The following is an 18508-nucleotide window of genomic DNA, read 5'->3' on the forward strand; positions in this document are numbered from 1 at the left end:
ATTCCTAACCTACAGTGTAAGTACAGCATCTAAGAGTGTTGCAGGGAAGCAAAGGTGACAGACTGATGGATAAAGCAAAAGCAGACCTCATCGGGCAGGTAAGTGCCACACTGACCCTGAGATTCTCTGAATGATCATGTGGTGAGGGTTGGTTCACATGCTCTTTAGATGAAAGTTTCTGTATGTGTGTGTGTGTGTGTGTGCTGTATCAGTACATGGTTTCAATACAGTATCATAAGGTCACAATAATGAAGACAGGACACAACAAAGCCAGTACTTCATCTGGAAACATCGAGTCTTGCTGTGTGATGTGATTTCATGATGAAATGTGTTGAGACATAAGAGAGATAAGAGGCAGGAGGATATGTGGTGATATCCCTCCTGAGTCAGAAATGACAAGAATTACTGTGAATTTTCAGAATCAAAGATTTTGTAACAACTTGACACACATGATTTTACAACACACAGGGAAAACTGAGCACTTGATCCAAAGACTAATTATGCCACATTACAAAAATGGCGTTTTTGTCATAAATTCTTAAAACCTTTTGTTTGTGTGTGTGTTTTTATTGGGGTTAAACGTCGCCGTGCCGTACGAGCAACTGGACCGCAGAAAATAACAAGTTAAAAAGGTTATTTTGGTTTCAAAGTTAGTGTTGGATTCCTACATTCTCCACATGGGGTTTTCCCCAAGGCTGCAACTGCAAACAGCAGCTAAAAAGGCAGAAGTGGGGTCTGTTCAGCCCGAGTGATCCTTAAAATCCCCTCTGAGTTACTGCACTGAAATTATCACACCTCTCTGTTCTGTTTCTCTTTCTAGCTAATGCATAAAATATTTATTCAATTAAATATACTTTAAGAACTATTTTACAAAAGCTCACATTTTGCACAAAATGTAAAAACTGATCCCACTGAATCAATCTGTCTCTAATATTTTTATTGTATTTTAAATTTCATAATTTAAAGTAGCATATAGTAGATGTCATCCAAAACTTTTGTGATCTGCTAAATTTGAGTTATTCTTTTATTAGAATAAGCAGAAAGTGGTAGTCTTTGTGGAATTTTCGCTGCAGGATGGATTTACATATAGTCACTTACAGAGGTTCTGGGCGGCATAATCACAATTTAAAGAAGAATGTACATAAAATAAAATATCTAGCTTGAAAATTGAATGTGCGTTCTGTTTTGGACACAAAGAGGTTTTAAAAGCTTAGACTGATATTAGACAATGACCTGATTCTGAAATTGCTCTGTAGCCTTTCAAGTTCAAAACTGAAACTGGTTTGTATCAGCACTCATACGATTTTCTAATCTATCAACTGCTTTGTCGAGTTAAACACTAAAATGGAAAAAAAAGCAGTATTTTCTTAGGATTTCTGCAGTTTTCATGGTTTAAACGTGCCGTGCCAGCACCCGTGTTTATGCAGTTAGTAAAGCACTCATCTGTGTCAGCAGTGTTTGGTATTTCATGTTGTGTGATCCCCAGTGGCAGCATGTGTATTTGTTTTTATCTTTATCTGAACTAATCACATGTGACAGAGAGATAAGAGGCAGGCGGATATGTGGTGATATCCCACAACAAGCACACAGTCAAAGCGAAGTGAGGGCTGGTTGTGTGGTCATGACTCATTTCTTCATTTCTCCAAAATATGAAGAACTGTACAGTGGAAAAGGTTAACAGAGTCTTTTCACAACTTTCAGTTTCTTGTAACAAAACAGTCTTACAGGAATATTCATCATGTTTATACTGCAAAAAACATGTTTTAAGAAAAGATTTCTATGCAGCTGTTGTTATCATTTTGAGGTTTTTGATGATGAAATAACTAGATAGATAAACTTTATTAATCCCCAAAAGGAAATTCAAGATTAAATTGCCCAAAATGCTGTTTGCACATTAATGCGTTTTTGCAATTCTAGTAACTCTGCTTGAATAAGATTGTTGAATGCAAACCTTGTTTACATTCTTGTATTACTACTTTTACTCAAGTAAAAGGTCTAAATGTTTACAGTTTATATTCTACACAAGCCATTAAGAGCAATCCAGTAATTTACATCAAAATGTATCTTCTCCCTCTCTACCCAGCGTCTCCATTGCTTGAATCCTTACAGTGCTATAACGACTATAAGTCTTACGTACACTGCAAGTAGAGGAAACACACAAATACATCGATTGAGCTTTGGGTTCAGACAAAACACAGAAGGTAAACACAGAGAACTAGAGAAGAGCAGGGGCAAAAACAAAATGCAAAGGAATAAGAAGGACATGAAACAAAGCTTTTGTCCCACAGCTGTGTGTCCATGATCCTTGCAGGGGGTTGTGTGTGCCATACAGTCCACCAGTACCAGATGAACCTGGGATGGTCCGGTGTGAATATAAAACTCGTGTTTTTTCCACGGGAATCAAACACGTGTGTTTTTTCCTGAAGAACGAGACAGGGACCATCTGCCCCTCTGTCCCCCACAAGCCTCTGGACCTCTCTCTGCACTGTGAACTTATTATATTATCAGCTTCACTGTGATAACCTCCTACCCTCCTCCTCCTCCGTGAACAAAGTCCTCACGTACCAGCTGGGCTACAGGACAGACAGACAGGACAACTGGACTGTGAGCACCAACAACAATATTATTATATGTCAGTTTTGCAATAGTGGAGTGGCTTTTTGAAAAAGTCTTGAAACATTTCACTTCAAGTGCAACTTCAAAAGTAGAAGAGTTGCCCAGTTTCAATATGATGGTATGTGCTGCAGTTTACTGGAGTATAAATCACAATTGGTGTGTTTCCTCTGATGAAAACTCTTGAGACCCAAACTGGTTCTGAACTCAAAACCTGAGCCCTGGCAATGCTAAACTGAAGCATTTGAATATGCAAAAATTTTTATAGAAGTAGTTGTATTATTATGCTGATACATTTGCAGTGGGCCACATTTCCGCTGTCAGCTGCTCAAGACTTTCACTGTAAACTATATGTTGTGAATGCAGCGTTGACACATTGGTGTTCGGAGCTAAATGCTAACACCTGCATGCTAAAACGATAAAGACTTTGTATTCCACACTGCACACAAGCCGCTTATACATGATGGTGTAAAATAATTTTACTTTGTTCGATATGTAACTATAAAACAGAAACTGTGCTAATGCAACAATTTCTTTGGCCTTCATGACTTACCCACATTTATTTTCATTCCCCTGCAGACTAAGAATGTCACAGACACCGGTATGAAAATAGAGAAACGGTTTTTGCTTCCGGGTCACAGGTACGAAGCCAAAGTGAGGGCCCTGGCCGGTGTGGGCCAGTGGAGCGACTGGAGTCCTGTGGTGACCTGGAAGACTGAAGAAGGTGAGCGTGAAATTTGGCAAAAATTAAAACATAAATGCCAAACATTAATAAAACTGTGAAGCATTTGGAAAATGGGCACATTTTAGCTCCAACTTTGACATTTCTGAAAAACTATTTAACTTGTACATTTCATCTACTGTGGTAGGCTCTTTCTGATACAGACCCTGCTCCTTCACATTTCTAATCCTCACTTCCTGTCCTTATTTTTTGAAGAGCCCAGGAAAAATCTGCAGGTTTTCACGTTTGCTGTTCTTAGCTCTGTCTCTCTCTCTCTGGCTCTAGACACTGGGCAGCCTCCCAGTTTGCACTGTGTGATGGACGGAGAGGTGGTCATAATGTGTAGCTGGGAGGTGAGAACAGAGATGTCTCACTTCCTTATCTACGAGCTGGCCTGTCGACACAACCCAACTGAGCCGTAAGTCAAGTGTGATGCTGACAAAACCACCTGGTCGGGGCTGAAGAACGCACCCAACCAGCTATAGTTCATTCATTTATCTGACCATCCATCTCTTGTTACTCGCTGCCTGCAGGTCTGAGAGGTGCTGTGTGAACCCAAGAGTCACTTTTGGCCGCAGCAGGATGGTGCTGAGGTACAGCTGCTCACTGAATGTCACAGACCCTGCACATCTGCTGCTGGAGCTCATACCAACACACCATATGAAGACTTTTAACCCTTACCAACACAGTGAGTAGACATGAGACATGTAAGCGTAGGACCCAGAGATAACACCTCCTGCCAAATTCAAAACACACAAACAGCAGCAGGTGGGACAGTAGCAGCAGCAGGTGGGACAGTAGCAGCAGCAGGTGGGACAGGGTCAGAGGCAGGTGGGACAGTACCAGCAGCAGGTGGGACAGGGTCAGAGGCAGGTGGGACAGTACCAGCAGCAGGTGGGACAGGGTCAGAGGCAGGTGGGACAGTACCAGCAGCAGGTGGGACAGGGTCAGAGGTAGGTGGGACAGTACCAGCAGCAGGTGGGACAGGGTCAGAGGCAGGTGGGACAGTAGCAGCAGCAGGTGGGACAGGGTCAGAGGCAGGTGGGACAGTACCAGCAGCAGGTGGGACAGGGTCAGAGGCAGGTGGGACAGTAGCAGCAGCAGGGGGGACAGTAGCAACAGCAGGTGGGACAGTAGCAGCAGCAGGTGGGACAGGGTCAGAGGCAGGTGGGACAGGATCAGAGGCAGGTGGGACAGGGTCAGATGCACGTGGGACTGTAGCAGCAGGTGGGACAGTAGCAGCAACAGGTGGGACAGCGTCTGCAACTGAGGAAGCAGCTGGTTCTGAAGCCGCTCCTGATGGGGAAACTGTGGCAATCCTGTGAAGGATTCGTGGCTTTTGATGGTGAGTGTTTATCTTTTTAAAAACAGCACCATCTTCCCCCACATGATCAGCACTTTTGCCTCCCACATAGGTTACTGCGAAAGGGCCCAGACAGTTTGCCTCCAGCTTTCCACCCTTACGTTGCTGGCTGTGTATATTTTGCCACCAGACCTTATCACCAACCACAAATTCAGGTCTGTCTCTTTGCCTTGAGTCCCCGCTGTGTCTTTTCTTGTACCTTTGCCACATTATCAAGAACAGTGTTCCTGATGTCATCCAGGCGCTCTATGTCTTTGGACACTGTCTCCTCATTAATGACGTCCTCAGCACTTTTGTCCACCTATAAAAATAAGTTTGAATTCTTCAAACTGCACCACTGCTGCTCTTTGGCCCAAAATATAAGAGCAAAACCCTTTTTGTTTGCACATTACTATAACATCATTACACTGCATCATTAAACAAACTTCAGTCAATCCTCAGAGTGGAACTAGATATCATGTTCATTTTTCACATACCTGGTAGTCCTCTGGAACCTCTGCAGGACATCGTGCCTCCCGACCAAACATCAAAAAATATGGTGAAAATCTGGTGGTCATTTGTTTCTTGGTCCTCAGACCAAACATGACGGCATCAAGATTTTGATCCCACGTACTTGGCTTTGTTCCAACGAGCTTGCAGAGAGCCCTGAAAAAAAAAGCCCAAAATTGAAATTGAGGAAAGTCTTTAAGTATTTGTGCATCACAATATGACATATTGATGCTGTGCTTTCCTTACTTTGGATGGTTGCATTCATCCTCTCTACCAAACCATTAGTCTGAGGATGATATGGAGCACAGAGACTCAGTTTGAGGCCTAGTTTGGCTCTACTAACACTCTTGTTGATCTGAGAAAAACAAGGCAGTGTGAATGCTACAATATCACATAATTACATGTGATGACAGTTATTACTATCACATTTAAGAAATAAGGAGGACTAATTAGGTCCAGCCTTACCGCATTTACAGATTCACTTCCCTGGTCTGTCAAAATGTGTTTTGGTGCCTCAAACTGATAGACAAACTTTAGAATTTGTTCTGTAATCTCTTCTGCACCTTTGACTGCAGAGGACAGGCTTGTGCCCATTTAGTGTAGTAGTCAATCATGACACACATATTGATAGACCCTTTTGGTTTTAGCCAACTTGCCAGTCAGGTCCATCCCAACAAGCTCAAAAAGCTGCGTCACCTGAAAATTAAAAAAAATTGGAAGAACACGTGATTCATGGTTTAGACTCAGCTCTGGTCTGGACTGACTCTTGGCTACTGCCAGGATGCTCTTAGATTCCAAATGATGGAGTCAAAGCTCTTCATAACAGCTGATACACAATATAGTTTAATGACTGAGGTGGCTTGTCTCAATAGCTCCCTCACTCAGTCACTTTCAGACATGCTGAGATAAACTGAAATGCCTATCTCATAGTTTAGATCCAAACCTGTCTAACACAATGTGTTTAAGCTGTGCACAGGCATCGGGGCATCAGGACCGTCTGACCATGTCTAACAATAACAATATATCTGATAGAAACATGAACACCTTCATAGGAGTGAACTGAACCTCCTGCTTTATCATGTGCTGGGCTGACTGGCACACCATCCATTCTGACACCTGTATAAAACATAGATGCATGATGAGGTCAGAACAACAGCAAACTGGGACTCTTAGCATATTATGTTTGGTACAGTTTGCCAACCCTCATTGCCAATGGTTGCCAACCCATTTAGTCTCAGCTGACACTATGATGCAGTCACTTAAAGATAATGTACTGGGGAACATTTAATGAATGACTCCATTTGACTGCAATGTCCCACACAAGCACAAAATGTCCTTCAGTCTGGTTATATGTTCAAATACATCAGAACTCATGAAATGATTCATGAACTAGTGGGTGAAATGACTGACTTGGAAATAACAAAGTGCATTCTTACCCATCTGTCAATGTCCCTGGTCATTCCAGGCCAGAAGGAACATTTTGAAATGGCATCTCTGGTCTTTTTCTGGCCACTGTGACCTCCTGCTGGGCTGTCATGAAATGCAGCAAAAGTGGCGTTGGCTTCCTCAACACCCCAAACCACTTTTGCTTTTATGTCCATGTCCGGTCCCTTAATATAGTAAAAACATCCTCCTAGAAGATGTGTTGGAAAAAACTGAACCTGTGACATGTCCCCACTGGAAATTACTGGCCAAGGCCAAAACCTGCCCTTTTACCAAATGTTAGTACAGGGGCAGCTAATTAATAACAGATTCTTTTTAATGGTAACAGTCATTTACATGTGAATTAATTTGACACCTAACCTGAGTGCTCCTTCAGGGACTGATAAAGTTGATGTTCTCTTAATGTTTATATTTAAGGGTTCTGATATGGGGCCTGCCTCTCTAGCTATATGTGTTAGCAGTAAAGTGAAGCTATACTGGTAGTTTGACATGACATTTAAATGACCAGCAGTTTAATAAGATGATGAACTGTTTTCAATAGTATGTGTGACATTCGGGGGATTGTTTTCCGGTCCGAGTGTCTTATTGTGAAGGGAAAATTGGGAAATCTTACAGTGATGTGTGCTTTTCGTGATTGCTGATACGCTTTACCTGTGGACCCTGATAGTCTTCCTGTTATGTAGCAGGGATCGAGCTGACACTAGCCACCGGGTTGTCTGCTACCATGCCCTCGGAAAGACGTTAGGATCCTCTGTGTATTTGGTTTTCTTGGCACGGCCGCTGGAAGGATCGGAGGAATCTCCAGCTCACAGCAAGTATCACGTTTTTACATATTGTCTACTGGGAACTGTTCAAGTGGAGACAGTCTTCTCCTGTAGTGTGGACCCCGAGGAGGAGAGAGTCTCGACGAGGGGGACGCTCTCTTTGGTGAAGCGCACTCCCGTGAGGTGCAGGCAGGACTCAGCCTAACACCCGTCCCAAAACCACAGGCCCAGTCTCTCCCAGCTTCAGTCACAGCTGGAGACGTTCACGGCTCCGCGTCCCAACTGCAAATGAATCTGATTTTTCTAAATCAGTTTGGGCAAATGCAAACAAATGATGGAGCATTGAACCCGAGATCCAGCAAGGCAGGAAAACATGTTTCACTATTTTAACTTAATGCTGGTAAATAGACAGAGAGAGAAATAGTTTGGATTTTTGTAAGAAATAGTTGGACTTCTAACGGGTTCTTAAACTTGGACCTCATTATTGAAGCTGTTCCAAATCCAGAAGCAGCCCACACTCTCTTAAGTTTTTATTCATTGAAAAATCAGCATTTTCGTTCATTCATGGTTCAAATAAAATGTAGTTTCAAAATGTAGGCTAAGTGCCTTTGTTTAAAATGCTTTATGGACTGACGTTTCATAGACGTTCAGGTGTTATAGTTACTTCATGATGATTTCTCTGATGAACTTCCTGCCTTTTGTAGGCCCATGTATGAACCTTCACAGTATTTTCACCTCCTAAATTACTACGTTCCTTGTGCAGTCACATTTCTCTAATGGTACAATTTACTCAGCCTGATGACCTTTTTGACATTCAATTCCTTCTAGAGGATGTAGATAAATAGGTGAAGCAAGACAAATGTAATTATTTCTGAGAACTTATTAGCTGCAAGCCGTCATCCTCCATTATATGGCCCAGTACAAATATTTGGACTGTCCCTTATTCTGTCCCTTATTTCTTATAAAGAATCACAGTTGTCTCTTTCTTTCCATGTCTGAAGTTGGTAAAAGCGTCCATCACAATTACAGCAGATGCCATGGCATTATGCAAATTAGGCGATGATGTTATCTGACGACTCTTAGGACAGCCAATAGCTACTGTTCTTACTGACGAGTTGGCAACACTGGTTTCCAGTAATTAGTGATTCTTGAGTTATGGCACATATCTAGAGGTTGAGTCCTGGAAACTGGACTTTGAGTTTTTATGTCAAAACGTTTCACTGTCCATCCAAGTGGCTTCATCAGTCTGAGAAAAAGCTGGACTGGAACCTCCAGTTTATCTTGACACTGAAAAGTCCAGTTGCCAGGACTCAACCTCTAGATAACTTCCCCTGGACGACTGAGAATCTCCACAGACTGATGGTCCATAACACGTGGACAGATAAAACCCAGATTTGGGGTTAAAAAGTGCAGACAATATGACTTTAAAGTGTTGACACAACCTTAACCAGGATAAAGGTCGCACAACAAAGGATGATTTCATGTTGTCTTACAAAACAGAAATATTCTGAATTACAGTTGTATGTTCTACAGACAGAACTCAGACTAGTGAAGTCTGTGTGGAAGCTAAAGTGGATCCAAATAAAGACTAAATCCTGTTCTACATCAAACTGGAGCCTGAACCAGAAGACAAACACTGAAACATCAGTTATTTCCTCTGATCCTCTGGAGGCTTTTCTGCAGCCACAATCTGGTCTTTGTTTACCCACAAACCCTGTGCCTGATCCCCTGTGGTCCTAAATCTTACACTGAGAACAATATGAACAGGATTTGTAGCAACAACAGTTGTGGTGAGCAACTAAAGGTTAGTCCCAGATTTCTGCTTTAGACTCAGGTCCAGGTCCAGACTCAGGTCCACATCCAGCTTTATAAACAGGGTTCCCACACCTTGGTTAACTTCAAATTCAAAAAATGTGTCAACCCTGTCTGTGTATGGATCCAAGTGGGAAAACCGTGAACTCTGAAGCAGCACAATCTCATCTATGAATTGACTGTAGAGTCGAATTAAGTCGTCACAGTCTTCTTCATTTACACGGTGAACATGCACAAGGTTTGTCAAAGCCTTCCTGAACTTATTCCGACACCTGCATCTTTGAAGGCCATTTTCCTTGGATCCAAGAAGGAAAGGTGAGAGACAAGAGGAGATTTGAGGGGGGACTTCTCCATCAACTTCTGGACAGTTAAAACCAAGAACTTCTACCTGCTTCTGTGAGGCCTGGGCCCAACAAGGACAAAGCCACAAAATAGTTTCAAGTTAATATTGAAAAACAAACATAGTGATGCTCATTTCTGGTGATCTCAGTTTCTGTTTAGAGTTAAATGCTGAAATTGAATGAAAATAATCTCCATATATATTGTATTTGTAAAGTGGTTTTCACAGGACATATCTACTAGTAATATGCACTGCAGGACTATGGGAAACTAAATAGTTTGGGTCAAATTGATTTGATTAAATGAAGTTTGGATTCAAACCAAAAAATACCTGCTGGGGATTGTTTTCCAGAATCTTCTCCATCAGGCTGTTAAAGATGTTGCTGCTCATGGTCTCATCAAGAAAAGGCAGAGATTTCAAACGTGGGTCAAGTGTAGTGCTCATATGAAGAAAGTGCACAAGTATTGAGTCAGATTCTGGGTTTCTTTTCATGAAGTCAGAAAAAATGGCAGATTTGACAGCTTTACCAACTGTTGGATCTGTGTCACTAACTTTCATAGACTCCAGGATGGTGTGTTTCAGTGGCATTATCAATGAAACTGTTGGCAGCTGTTCTGTGCTCAACAGAGTTGGGACCATGTTCAGTGGTTTAAGAACCTGAATGATGTCCTCAGCTACTTTTCCATCTTCATCAGACAGAGGAACAATGTCCTTTATGTTCCTCTTAACACTCCTGTCTGGAAGTGCTGAGAAAACAGCAGCCTGTTGTTCAAGGTAGCGCTCAAGCATTGTCATAGCTTGAGTTCCACCTGGTGGGAACATCCTGAATCAGCTTGCGTGGAGGCGGTCGGAGCATCTCTTGTTGGTCCTTAAGTTCTGCTGCAGCAGTAGTGCTGACCACCTTTGGCAACATCTGGTTAAGGCCCATTCCCTTGTGTGGTACCAGATTAACTGCGTGAGCAGAACATCCAATCTTTGCTGAGAATCCGGCTGCTTCAACTGCATCAACAATATTTGGAGCGTCATGTGTTGTCACAGGAATAGTGGATTTTCCATCTGCTGCAGCTCCCTGTAGTATTTCCCACAGATCATCACTTGTGTGGCTTTCATAGACAGCACGTGTCTGCAGAACAGGATGTGCAATGACCCAGTTGTCCGTAATGTGGTGGACCGTGATCCTAATGAAGGACTGAGCTGCACAGGAAGTCCACAAATCCCTAGTTAAAGCAATGAACTTTGCATCGCTCAGCTCCTCCACCAGTTTGGCTTTTACTTCGCATATTAGAAGTGTTTCCTGTCGGATAAGGAAGTTTTGGGAAACAGGTTCGACAGATGGTCTGCGCTTTGTCTCCGACACACAGTCCATTGGTGGACTCCACTGGAAAACCACAATGTTCGCACTCAGGAGACTTAAATGTGCTCGGGGCTCTGTGATCTCAACACTGCAACAATGGGCAGCAGGGGGCGTGAGAGGACCGCGATACGTATTGTGGCTGGTGTTTGTGATATTGTTACACCCCGACATATTACTATTGTACAATTACTAGGATTTTTTACAACACAAAAATATCTAGATTTGGCAGAAACAATGAGATGACAGACAGACATCACATCTCCTTTTATCAGACATATGGATATGGAACAAAATAAAGGGAAGTGATCAGACATTTGATTCTTGGAGAAATGATTTAATCCCAACATTAGCTCCCTTAAAAAAACCTTCTAATGCTATAATAATCCAAACAGTCCTGAGCTAGATGAAGCTTTAATCTGTGCAAACCAAACTATCACTTTAATGGAATGATTTCTTTCTTTTTGCATTCACTAATAAACAGATTTTCTCATTAGCTAGCTTCACACTGGAGAGCTGCTTAAAGTTGGAATTCTAACTCAAAGCGACACTGACACTTTTTTCAGATTTAATACTGTAAAGCTGCTTTAAATCAGTGGTTCTCCAACTTTTTAGACCAAGTTCCACCATAATGACCAACATTAAAATACAGTAGCGTAGTGGGCCTAACTATTCAGCTACAGCTCTGCACAGTTAAAAAACCTGGCAGTTTTCTTCCTAAGAAGATTTCTTGTTGTCAGCCACTTTAACATTGGAAATCCACAGTTTGAACATTAGAACTGCACTGTGCTTACACACAGCTGAATAAAAAAGGGAAAGAATGATTCCATTCAAATGACTTGGACCTAAAAGTTAAATAAAAACTGTCCTGTACTTAAATGGACAAAAATACTCAAAGATTCAATGACAATGTGTTGTTTTAACATGAATTGATATTTAATTTAGTGATTCCTCTGTGTACCACTAGAGGGAGCCTGAGTACCACCATTGGGACCTGCACCACACTTTGAGAATGACTTCTTTAAATCAATGTGTTGCATAAGGCGCCATATAAATGAACGTGATGTGACTGGAGTGTCGATTGCAGAGCTGGTGCAAATGTCTCCACATCAACTCAACAGCCTTCGGGACTCACATTTCACAGCGACACATTTCAAAAAGAGCTAAAAACAGCTGGCAGCCAACATTCAATCAACATTTCTATGGACCGACCTGCTTCCGATTCCCCAAGTGCCACCTTGTGTGTAAAACCAGCTGCTTCTCCCTCCACTTTGACAGATTTACAACAGACTCTGGACCTGGACAAGTGATGGTCCTTTGGATCTCTGGCCAGACTTTCTTTCTAATCTTCTTTGCTGAGCCAAATATCTGGAAACTTGCATTTTCCAGGCATCACCTTTCAGCGGTGTAGTGAATTGAAATATATACATGTATTGAACATGAAGGTTCATTATGTCTAGTTTATGAATCATGAAGATCATAAAGCATCTTAATAATTTGGGGCACCAGATCCTTTTTTGGTGGATCAACCAGTCAGTTAATGTAACATGAAACATGAAATAACATGAGTAATACATGAAATCAGTCTACAATCTGAGGGAGAGTTCTCCTGATCCAGTGACGTATTTACTGTGTGAAATAACATAAACGATACCAGTCAGTTGTCTTTTGAAGATTTATTCAGCTATTTCCAATATTTCCACAGGGGGAAACAGAGGGAGAACTGATCAGAGACATGAGCTGAATTAAAGAATCAAACATTAGAACAGTCTAACAGCAGCTTGTTTGCAGTGGTGGAAAAGAAATCTTAGAATCCATCTGGTTTAACCTTCATTGTGCAGAACACCATGTGATTGGTGATCTGTCTGGAACACTGTCCATTTTTGTTCTCTTCAGGGTGTTCAGTTCCCAGATTCAAGTGATTCTCCACAGATTTGGAATTTCAAGACCTGTTGAGACTTGGAAGGATCTGCAGGAACCTCAAATCAAACACAGCCTGTAGGTCTTTGGGCGCAGGTGTTTTCCTGAGCCAAGACAAAAACACAATTTAGAAAGATTTGACAATGAAATGAGCAAAAACACTTTGTAAAATCAGACTTTAAAAATTAGATGAAGACAATGTTTCAATGTTACTCACAGGATTTGTCTTTGGAAGATTGAGGCACTGTTTTCCCATCGAAGCCAAACCTGTTGGAACAAACCTCAGTTAGAAGGTGAGTAAATAAATAATCAGATTCTCTTTTCTTCCTTTTTATTTTCTCCTTCTCTCAGCAGGCGTCCACATACAAGGAGTCATCAAACCCTCAACTAGCTCCAGACAATACACTGCACCACCACACATCATGGATCTGCAACATGTGTGTTCTGTACAGTCCCTGCTGACAGTCCCATCAGATTTCTCCTCAGTTCATCACAGGCTGTAGTTTGGATTCATTCCTTCACATTATGGATTAAACTGTTCACTGCTAGAATTAGGTCAGACTGAACTGAAATGATCACAAACCTTAAATTGACCTGATTTGCTGATTCAGAGCCCACATGACCTCTGACAGAACCTATGACTCAGCCCACTGCTCTGGTCTTCACTGTGACTTTAAGGTGAACCAGGATTTGGTTCAGACTGGGATCCTGTTTGAAGACTGACTGGATTTTTTCCACAGTGTTGACTGGCTACTGATAAATTCTCATGTGAGACATTAAACTGATCCTGCTTCAGTGCAAGTTAGCTATAGATGACTATATTGATCAACCCAGTTTCCATGGTGACCGACCAGGCCAAAGTGAACCAGTGTTTGTTGGATTGAAATGCAGGAATTAAGCTCAACCTCAGCTGCCTGACATTGATCTGGATAAAAGACTGTTTTTGTGTTCCTGACTCACTGACCTCATCAGCAACAGTCGTCTTCACATCAACTCAAACACATGATCACAACAAGCTTCTGGCTGATCTGATTGGCTGACTGTTGTCTCTCTCTCCCTGTCTTTCTGTCCAATCCTGAAGCCTGTCCCGGTTCTCCTCTCACAGCTTCACTGAGAAGGTTGGAGCTTTACAGGAAATCCCGGATCTTTGCTTTGATACTGACTGGGTTTAGTCCAATCCTGTTGAAAGCACCATGGACTGACTCCAGTTCTCTACTGACCTCACTCTCTGCAGGCTACAGTCTGGACTCTGGACAAGATCACACAGCTGCTGCACATCTGGATCCTGCAGGTTGTTTTCTCTCAGGTCCAGTTCTCTCAGATGGGAGGGGTTGGACTTCAGAGCTGAGACCAGATAACCACAGCTGGTCTCTGACAAACTGCACCACCTCAACCTGAATAAAGAAGCAAAGATGTGACATTAGAAACCAAAGTTCCTTTTGAAAGTGTTGAATGTTTCAGAATGTGTTCAGAGCTGAAGAAGGTTTAGAAAGTACAAGTTAAGCAAGTGGAAACTCCAAACAGCTGAAGCCAACAGGATGCAGGTTCAAAGCAGTCCCATCCAAAAAGGGACAAAGAGCTGTCATTAATATGAATGCCAACATGCTGCTGCTTCAATAAAGACGGAGTGACTTCAGCTCTGACACTCTGCCAGCTCCACCTGTGGCTCCATCTATACAAACTCATGTTGTGCAGCCCCATTTCTCTGAGAGGGAAAACAGCCTTTCCCATGAAGATCCTCAGTGTGGATCAGTCTAATATCAGCCTCATGTCTGCAGTTTAGTGCCAGCACAACTTTCACATCACATTCATCTCAGCACACAACCTAAACATGGGGTCTGACCTCAGAGTCTCCAGTCTACAGTCTGGACTCTGCAGTCCACCACACAGCTGCTGCACTCCTGGATCCTGCAGGTTGTTGCTGTTCAGATCCAGTTCTGTCAGATGGGAGGGGTTGGACTTCAGAGCTGAGACCAGATAACCACAGCTGGTCTCTGACAAACTGCAGCTCTCCAACCTGAATAAAGAAGCAAAGGCCAACTTCCTTTTTTCTTATTGAACAAACATGAACAATGAATAGAACAACACAATATTATAAATACAACACAAGTGTCAATTGAAACTGGTCCATCCAGGCTGTTATGATGAAATGAGTTGAGGTGTGAATTGATATCACATTAACATGAAGAAGAAAGTGCAGAAAGATGAAAAATCTCTGGCTTTAATTCAAAGTCATTGTGAGAAACAGGAATTTCCATGTGATGTTTTAAATTCGATTCATATGGAGTTAAACTTTCCAACATTTGGTCATGTTGGGTGGGATTGGTTCATTTGACACAGTGGTGCTCGGTCTTTTAGCCTTGCTAGTCTTGGCCCATGAGGCAGCAACAGTAGCAAGGCAGGTTTTGACGCCACACAGCAGCTTCTTTCTTTAAAGCCAAAATATTTCCACACAACTGACACACTGTTCTTCTTTGGCACTAAAGTTTCCATAGAGTCGGGTTCTGTGGAGCCCGAGGCCACTGGACAACAGATCAAGGTCCAATAGCAACATGTATCAAGGTAATGCTTTGTCTGTCAACTGATCTACTGTTTCTTACATGTTGAGACCAGAGTGTCCTCACAAGATGTTGTCCATTTCATTCAACTGACTGAATGAGGGATTATTAGGCTGCACTAACTGGACTCCCAACAGGTGAGTCCAAGGTGAACCACCTGCTCCAAAAAAAAGGGGCCAATAATCTAGTCCAGGACCTGCTTGGATTTCTGTGTGGAAGAAGCTGTCTGGAAGTTGAGGTTCAGCTTGTGCTTAGGGTTCACCAAGTAGTGCTTCTGGTTTGGCTTTGTCTCCAGGAAATCAATGGGAGTCAATGGAATGTCCTCTGAAGTGATGGAAACACACCTGTCTGTGTGTGTTCTCAACTATCAATATCAGTGATCAAAGAAATATTTCTACTGCATCAAAGAAACTGGATCCATTTCCAACAAATATTAGTTCAAGACTGAATTTAGCCTCAGAAAAATCCAAAGACAGGAAAAGAAAATCAACTTCAATAGAAGTTATGTCTGTGCAAACACTGAGTTCAAACAATAATTCAACACTAAAGATCTACAATAGGAACAAACAGTCAGTGAACTGACCTCAGAGTCTCCAGTCTACAATCTGGACTCTGCAGTCCACCACACAGCTGCTGCACTCCTCGATCCTGCAGGCCGTTGTAGCTCAGGTCCAGGTGTCTCAGATGGGAGGGGTTGGACTTCAGAGCTGAGACCAGATAATCACAGCTGGTCTCTGACAACCTGGAGCCAAACAACCTGAATAAAGAAGCAAAGAAGGAGATCCAATGTGACACTGATGTTGATGACAATGAGGATGGTGATGATGATGACAATTCTTCTTCTTTTCATTAGAATAATGAGATCAACTTGATTAATCCCTGAAGGGAAATGTAGAATGATAATAATGAGAAGAATAATATGAGAACAGTCAGAATAATAGTAATAATAGTCTGACTATATCATGATATTATTGTCAGCACATGGGAAGAGAAGCTGCTTTCCAGCCAACAGCAGAATCAATCTACAGTGGCTTGCAAAAGTATTCATACCCCTTGAACTTCTCCGCATTTTCTCACATTATGACCACAAACATAAATATATTTTATTGGAATGTTATGTAAAAGACCAACACAAAGTCGCATACAATTATAAAGTAGAAAGAAAATTATACATGAGTTCAATTTTTTTTTTTTACAAATAAAAAACTGAAACTGTCTCCTGTCTCTTCCCTGTCTGCATCTTCTTCTCTGGCTTTATTGGCTGCAGCCTCAGCACATGGCCCAGTCCCAATGCACAGATCAGGTCATGTCATTGTGTTGGGACTGATCCCCACTGTGTCATTGGCCACTAAACACAAGCTTTGGAATCCCATTCATAGATTGTTGACAACTGACTGTGTCATATGTTTTCTCTGAGTTTCATCAAGTGAGAAAAATCAGATAGAAATGCAGAGAAAATCCAACATTATCGTCAGCAAACTGATGCTTATTGTGTGGTTTTTGGGACAAAGCAAGACCCAATGTCCACTACAGGGACGTGTTATTCCCCAAAAAGAAACAGGACGTTGTTTCTCACGTCCGAAAGCCTTCACTTCTATTCCAAAATGGAAATATTCCAACCTTTTTCCTTCTGGCTCTCAGGAGGATGTCAGATATTAATCTGGTCCATTATTGACATATTGTTGGGATCCAAACTTGGACAAACACTGGACAGTTTCAGTTGAAACAGTTTCAGCTTTGGACTGTTTCCAGGTTGTTTAGAAACACAAAGGATTCAGAACAACTTCCTGACAGATGACATTTTTGGGACACTCTTCTTCAAAGCTTCTATAGAAAGAAACACATCATTATTAATATGACTATTCAATATGAGTGAACACACATTATTGAAGACAGCTCAGTGAAATGAAGTGAAACTGAAGGAATCATTCTTAGTCTGCTGAGAATAGAAGAGCAATGAAAACACTGAATGGAATTCAACATCTAAGATCTACAATAGTAACAGTCAGTGAACTGACCTCAGAGTCTCCAGTCTACAGTGTGGACTCTGCAGTCCACCACACAGCTGCTGCACTGCTGGATCCGGATACTCCAGGTTGTTGTAGCTCAAGTCCAGTTCTGTCAGATGGGAGGGGTTGGACTTCAGAGCTGAGGCCACGACTTCACACTCAGTCTCTGAGAGTCCACATTTAGAAAGTCTGTGAGGACACATATATTAGAAAAGCTGTTATTATGACAGAGACAATATATTGAGTTGAATCACTCGATGTCAAACAGGGACATGTCCTGTTGTGTCTTCACATCAGTGGTTCAGCTGATCTTCTCTCAGTGGGTTGGACATGAAATAAGAATTCTTCTCACTCTCTGTCACACTGCACACGCTTCATCTTTGTTCTGCTTTCATCTTGGACAGGAAGCAGAGAAAACTGAGTTCCTTTGGAACTTCCACAACAGGCCTGTCCCTGTTTATTCCAATGTTGGACATTTGTTCACATGTGGCAGAAAAACATCAGTGTGTGAAGAGAAACAGAAGAAAAATGTGTCCCATGGAAAAACCATTGGAAAGAAAAAGAAGAACTGTGTTCAGTCACTGGACAGATAGAAAAAACAACAGGAACATCTGCAGCTTTTGGACTGACACCATTTGGAACAGATCAAGAACATCTGGGACAAAATCCAGCTGCTGTCATTATCACAATAAACAAGAGCAACATTATGGTGATGATCACCCAAGTGAAAAATCAATCTATTGTTTCAGACTTCAATTCTACTTTTAGCAGATAAAGTGTGTTCACACATTTTACCAAGTGTATTTGTGCTTGTGTTGAAACGTAGTAAAAGTACATTTTTGGTGAGTCTCCAAAGTACAAGATAAGTCAAAGAGTTACTGAGACAAAAAAAGCAGATTCAAAGTAAATGTTTGCAAAGAATATTGAAATGATATCATTACTTCATTAGTCATTTAGCAGATTTCTTCAAAGTGCACTTTACTTTCAACAGATTTTGAAGTATATTTAGTGATATTTTCCAAAAGTCTGCTCATGGTTTTTGTTTTTACTTCAAATTGTGTCATTCTCTTCAAAATATAATACTATGCCTCCATTTAACTTGAGCTCTATTTCAGTAGACTTATT

At 41.7% G+C, this 18508-nt stretch overlaps 1 protein-coding gene across 1 annotated transcript in view; it reads right to left on the reverse strand.

Annotated features, from left to right (window-relative positions):
* LOC113121450 (NACHT, LRR and PYD domains-containing protein 12-like) overlaps window positions 1-18508 on the reverse strand; it is a 63381-nt gene that overhangs the window by 35750 nt on the left and 9123 nt on the right. Inside the window, 3 exon segments of the mRNA XM_026291965.1 lie at window positions 14037-14210; window positions 14660-14833; window positions 17393-17572. Of these exon segments, the coding sequence (XP_026147750.1) occupies window positions 14037-14210; window positions 14660-14833; window positions 17393-17572 (528 nt within the window).

Source organism: Mastacembelus armatus, chromosome 20, assembly GCF_900324485.2.
Source record: "Mastacembelus armatus chromosome 20, fMasArm1.2, whole genome shotgun sequence".
In the NCBI taxonomy this organism is placed as follows: Eukaryota; Metazoa; Chordata; class Actinopteri; order Synbranchiformes; family Mastacembelidae; genus Mastacembelus; species Mastacembelus armatus.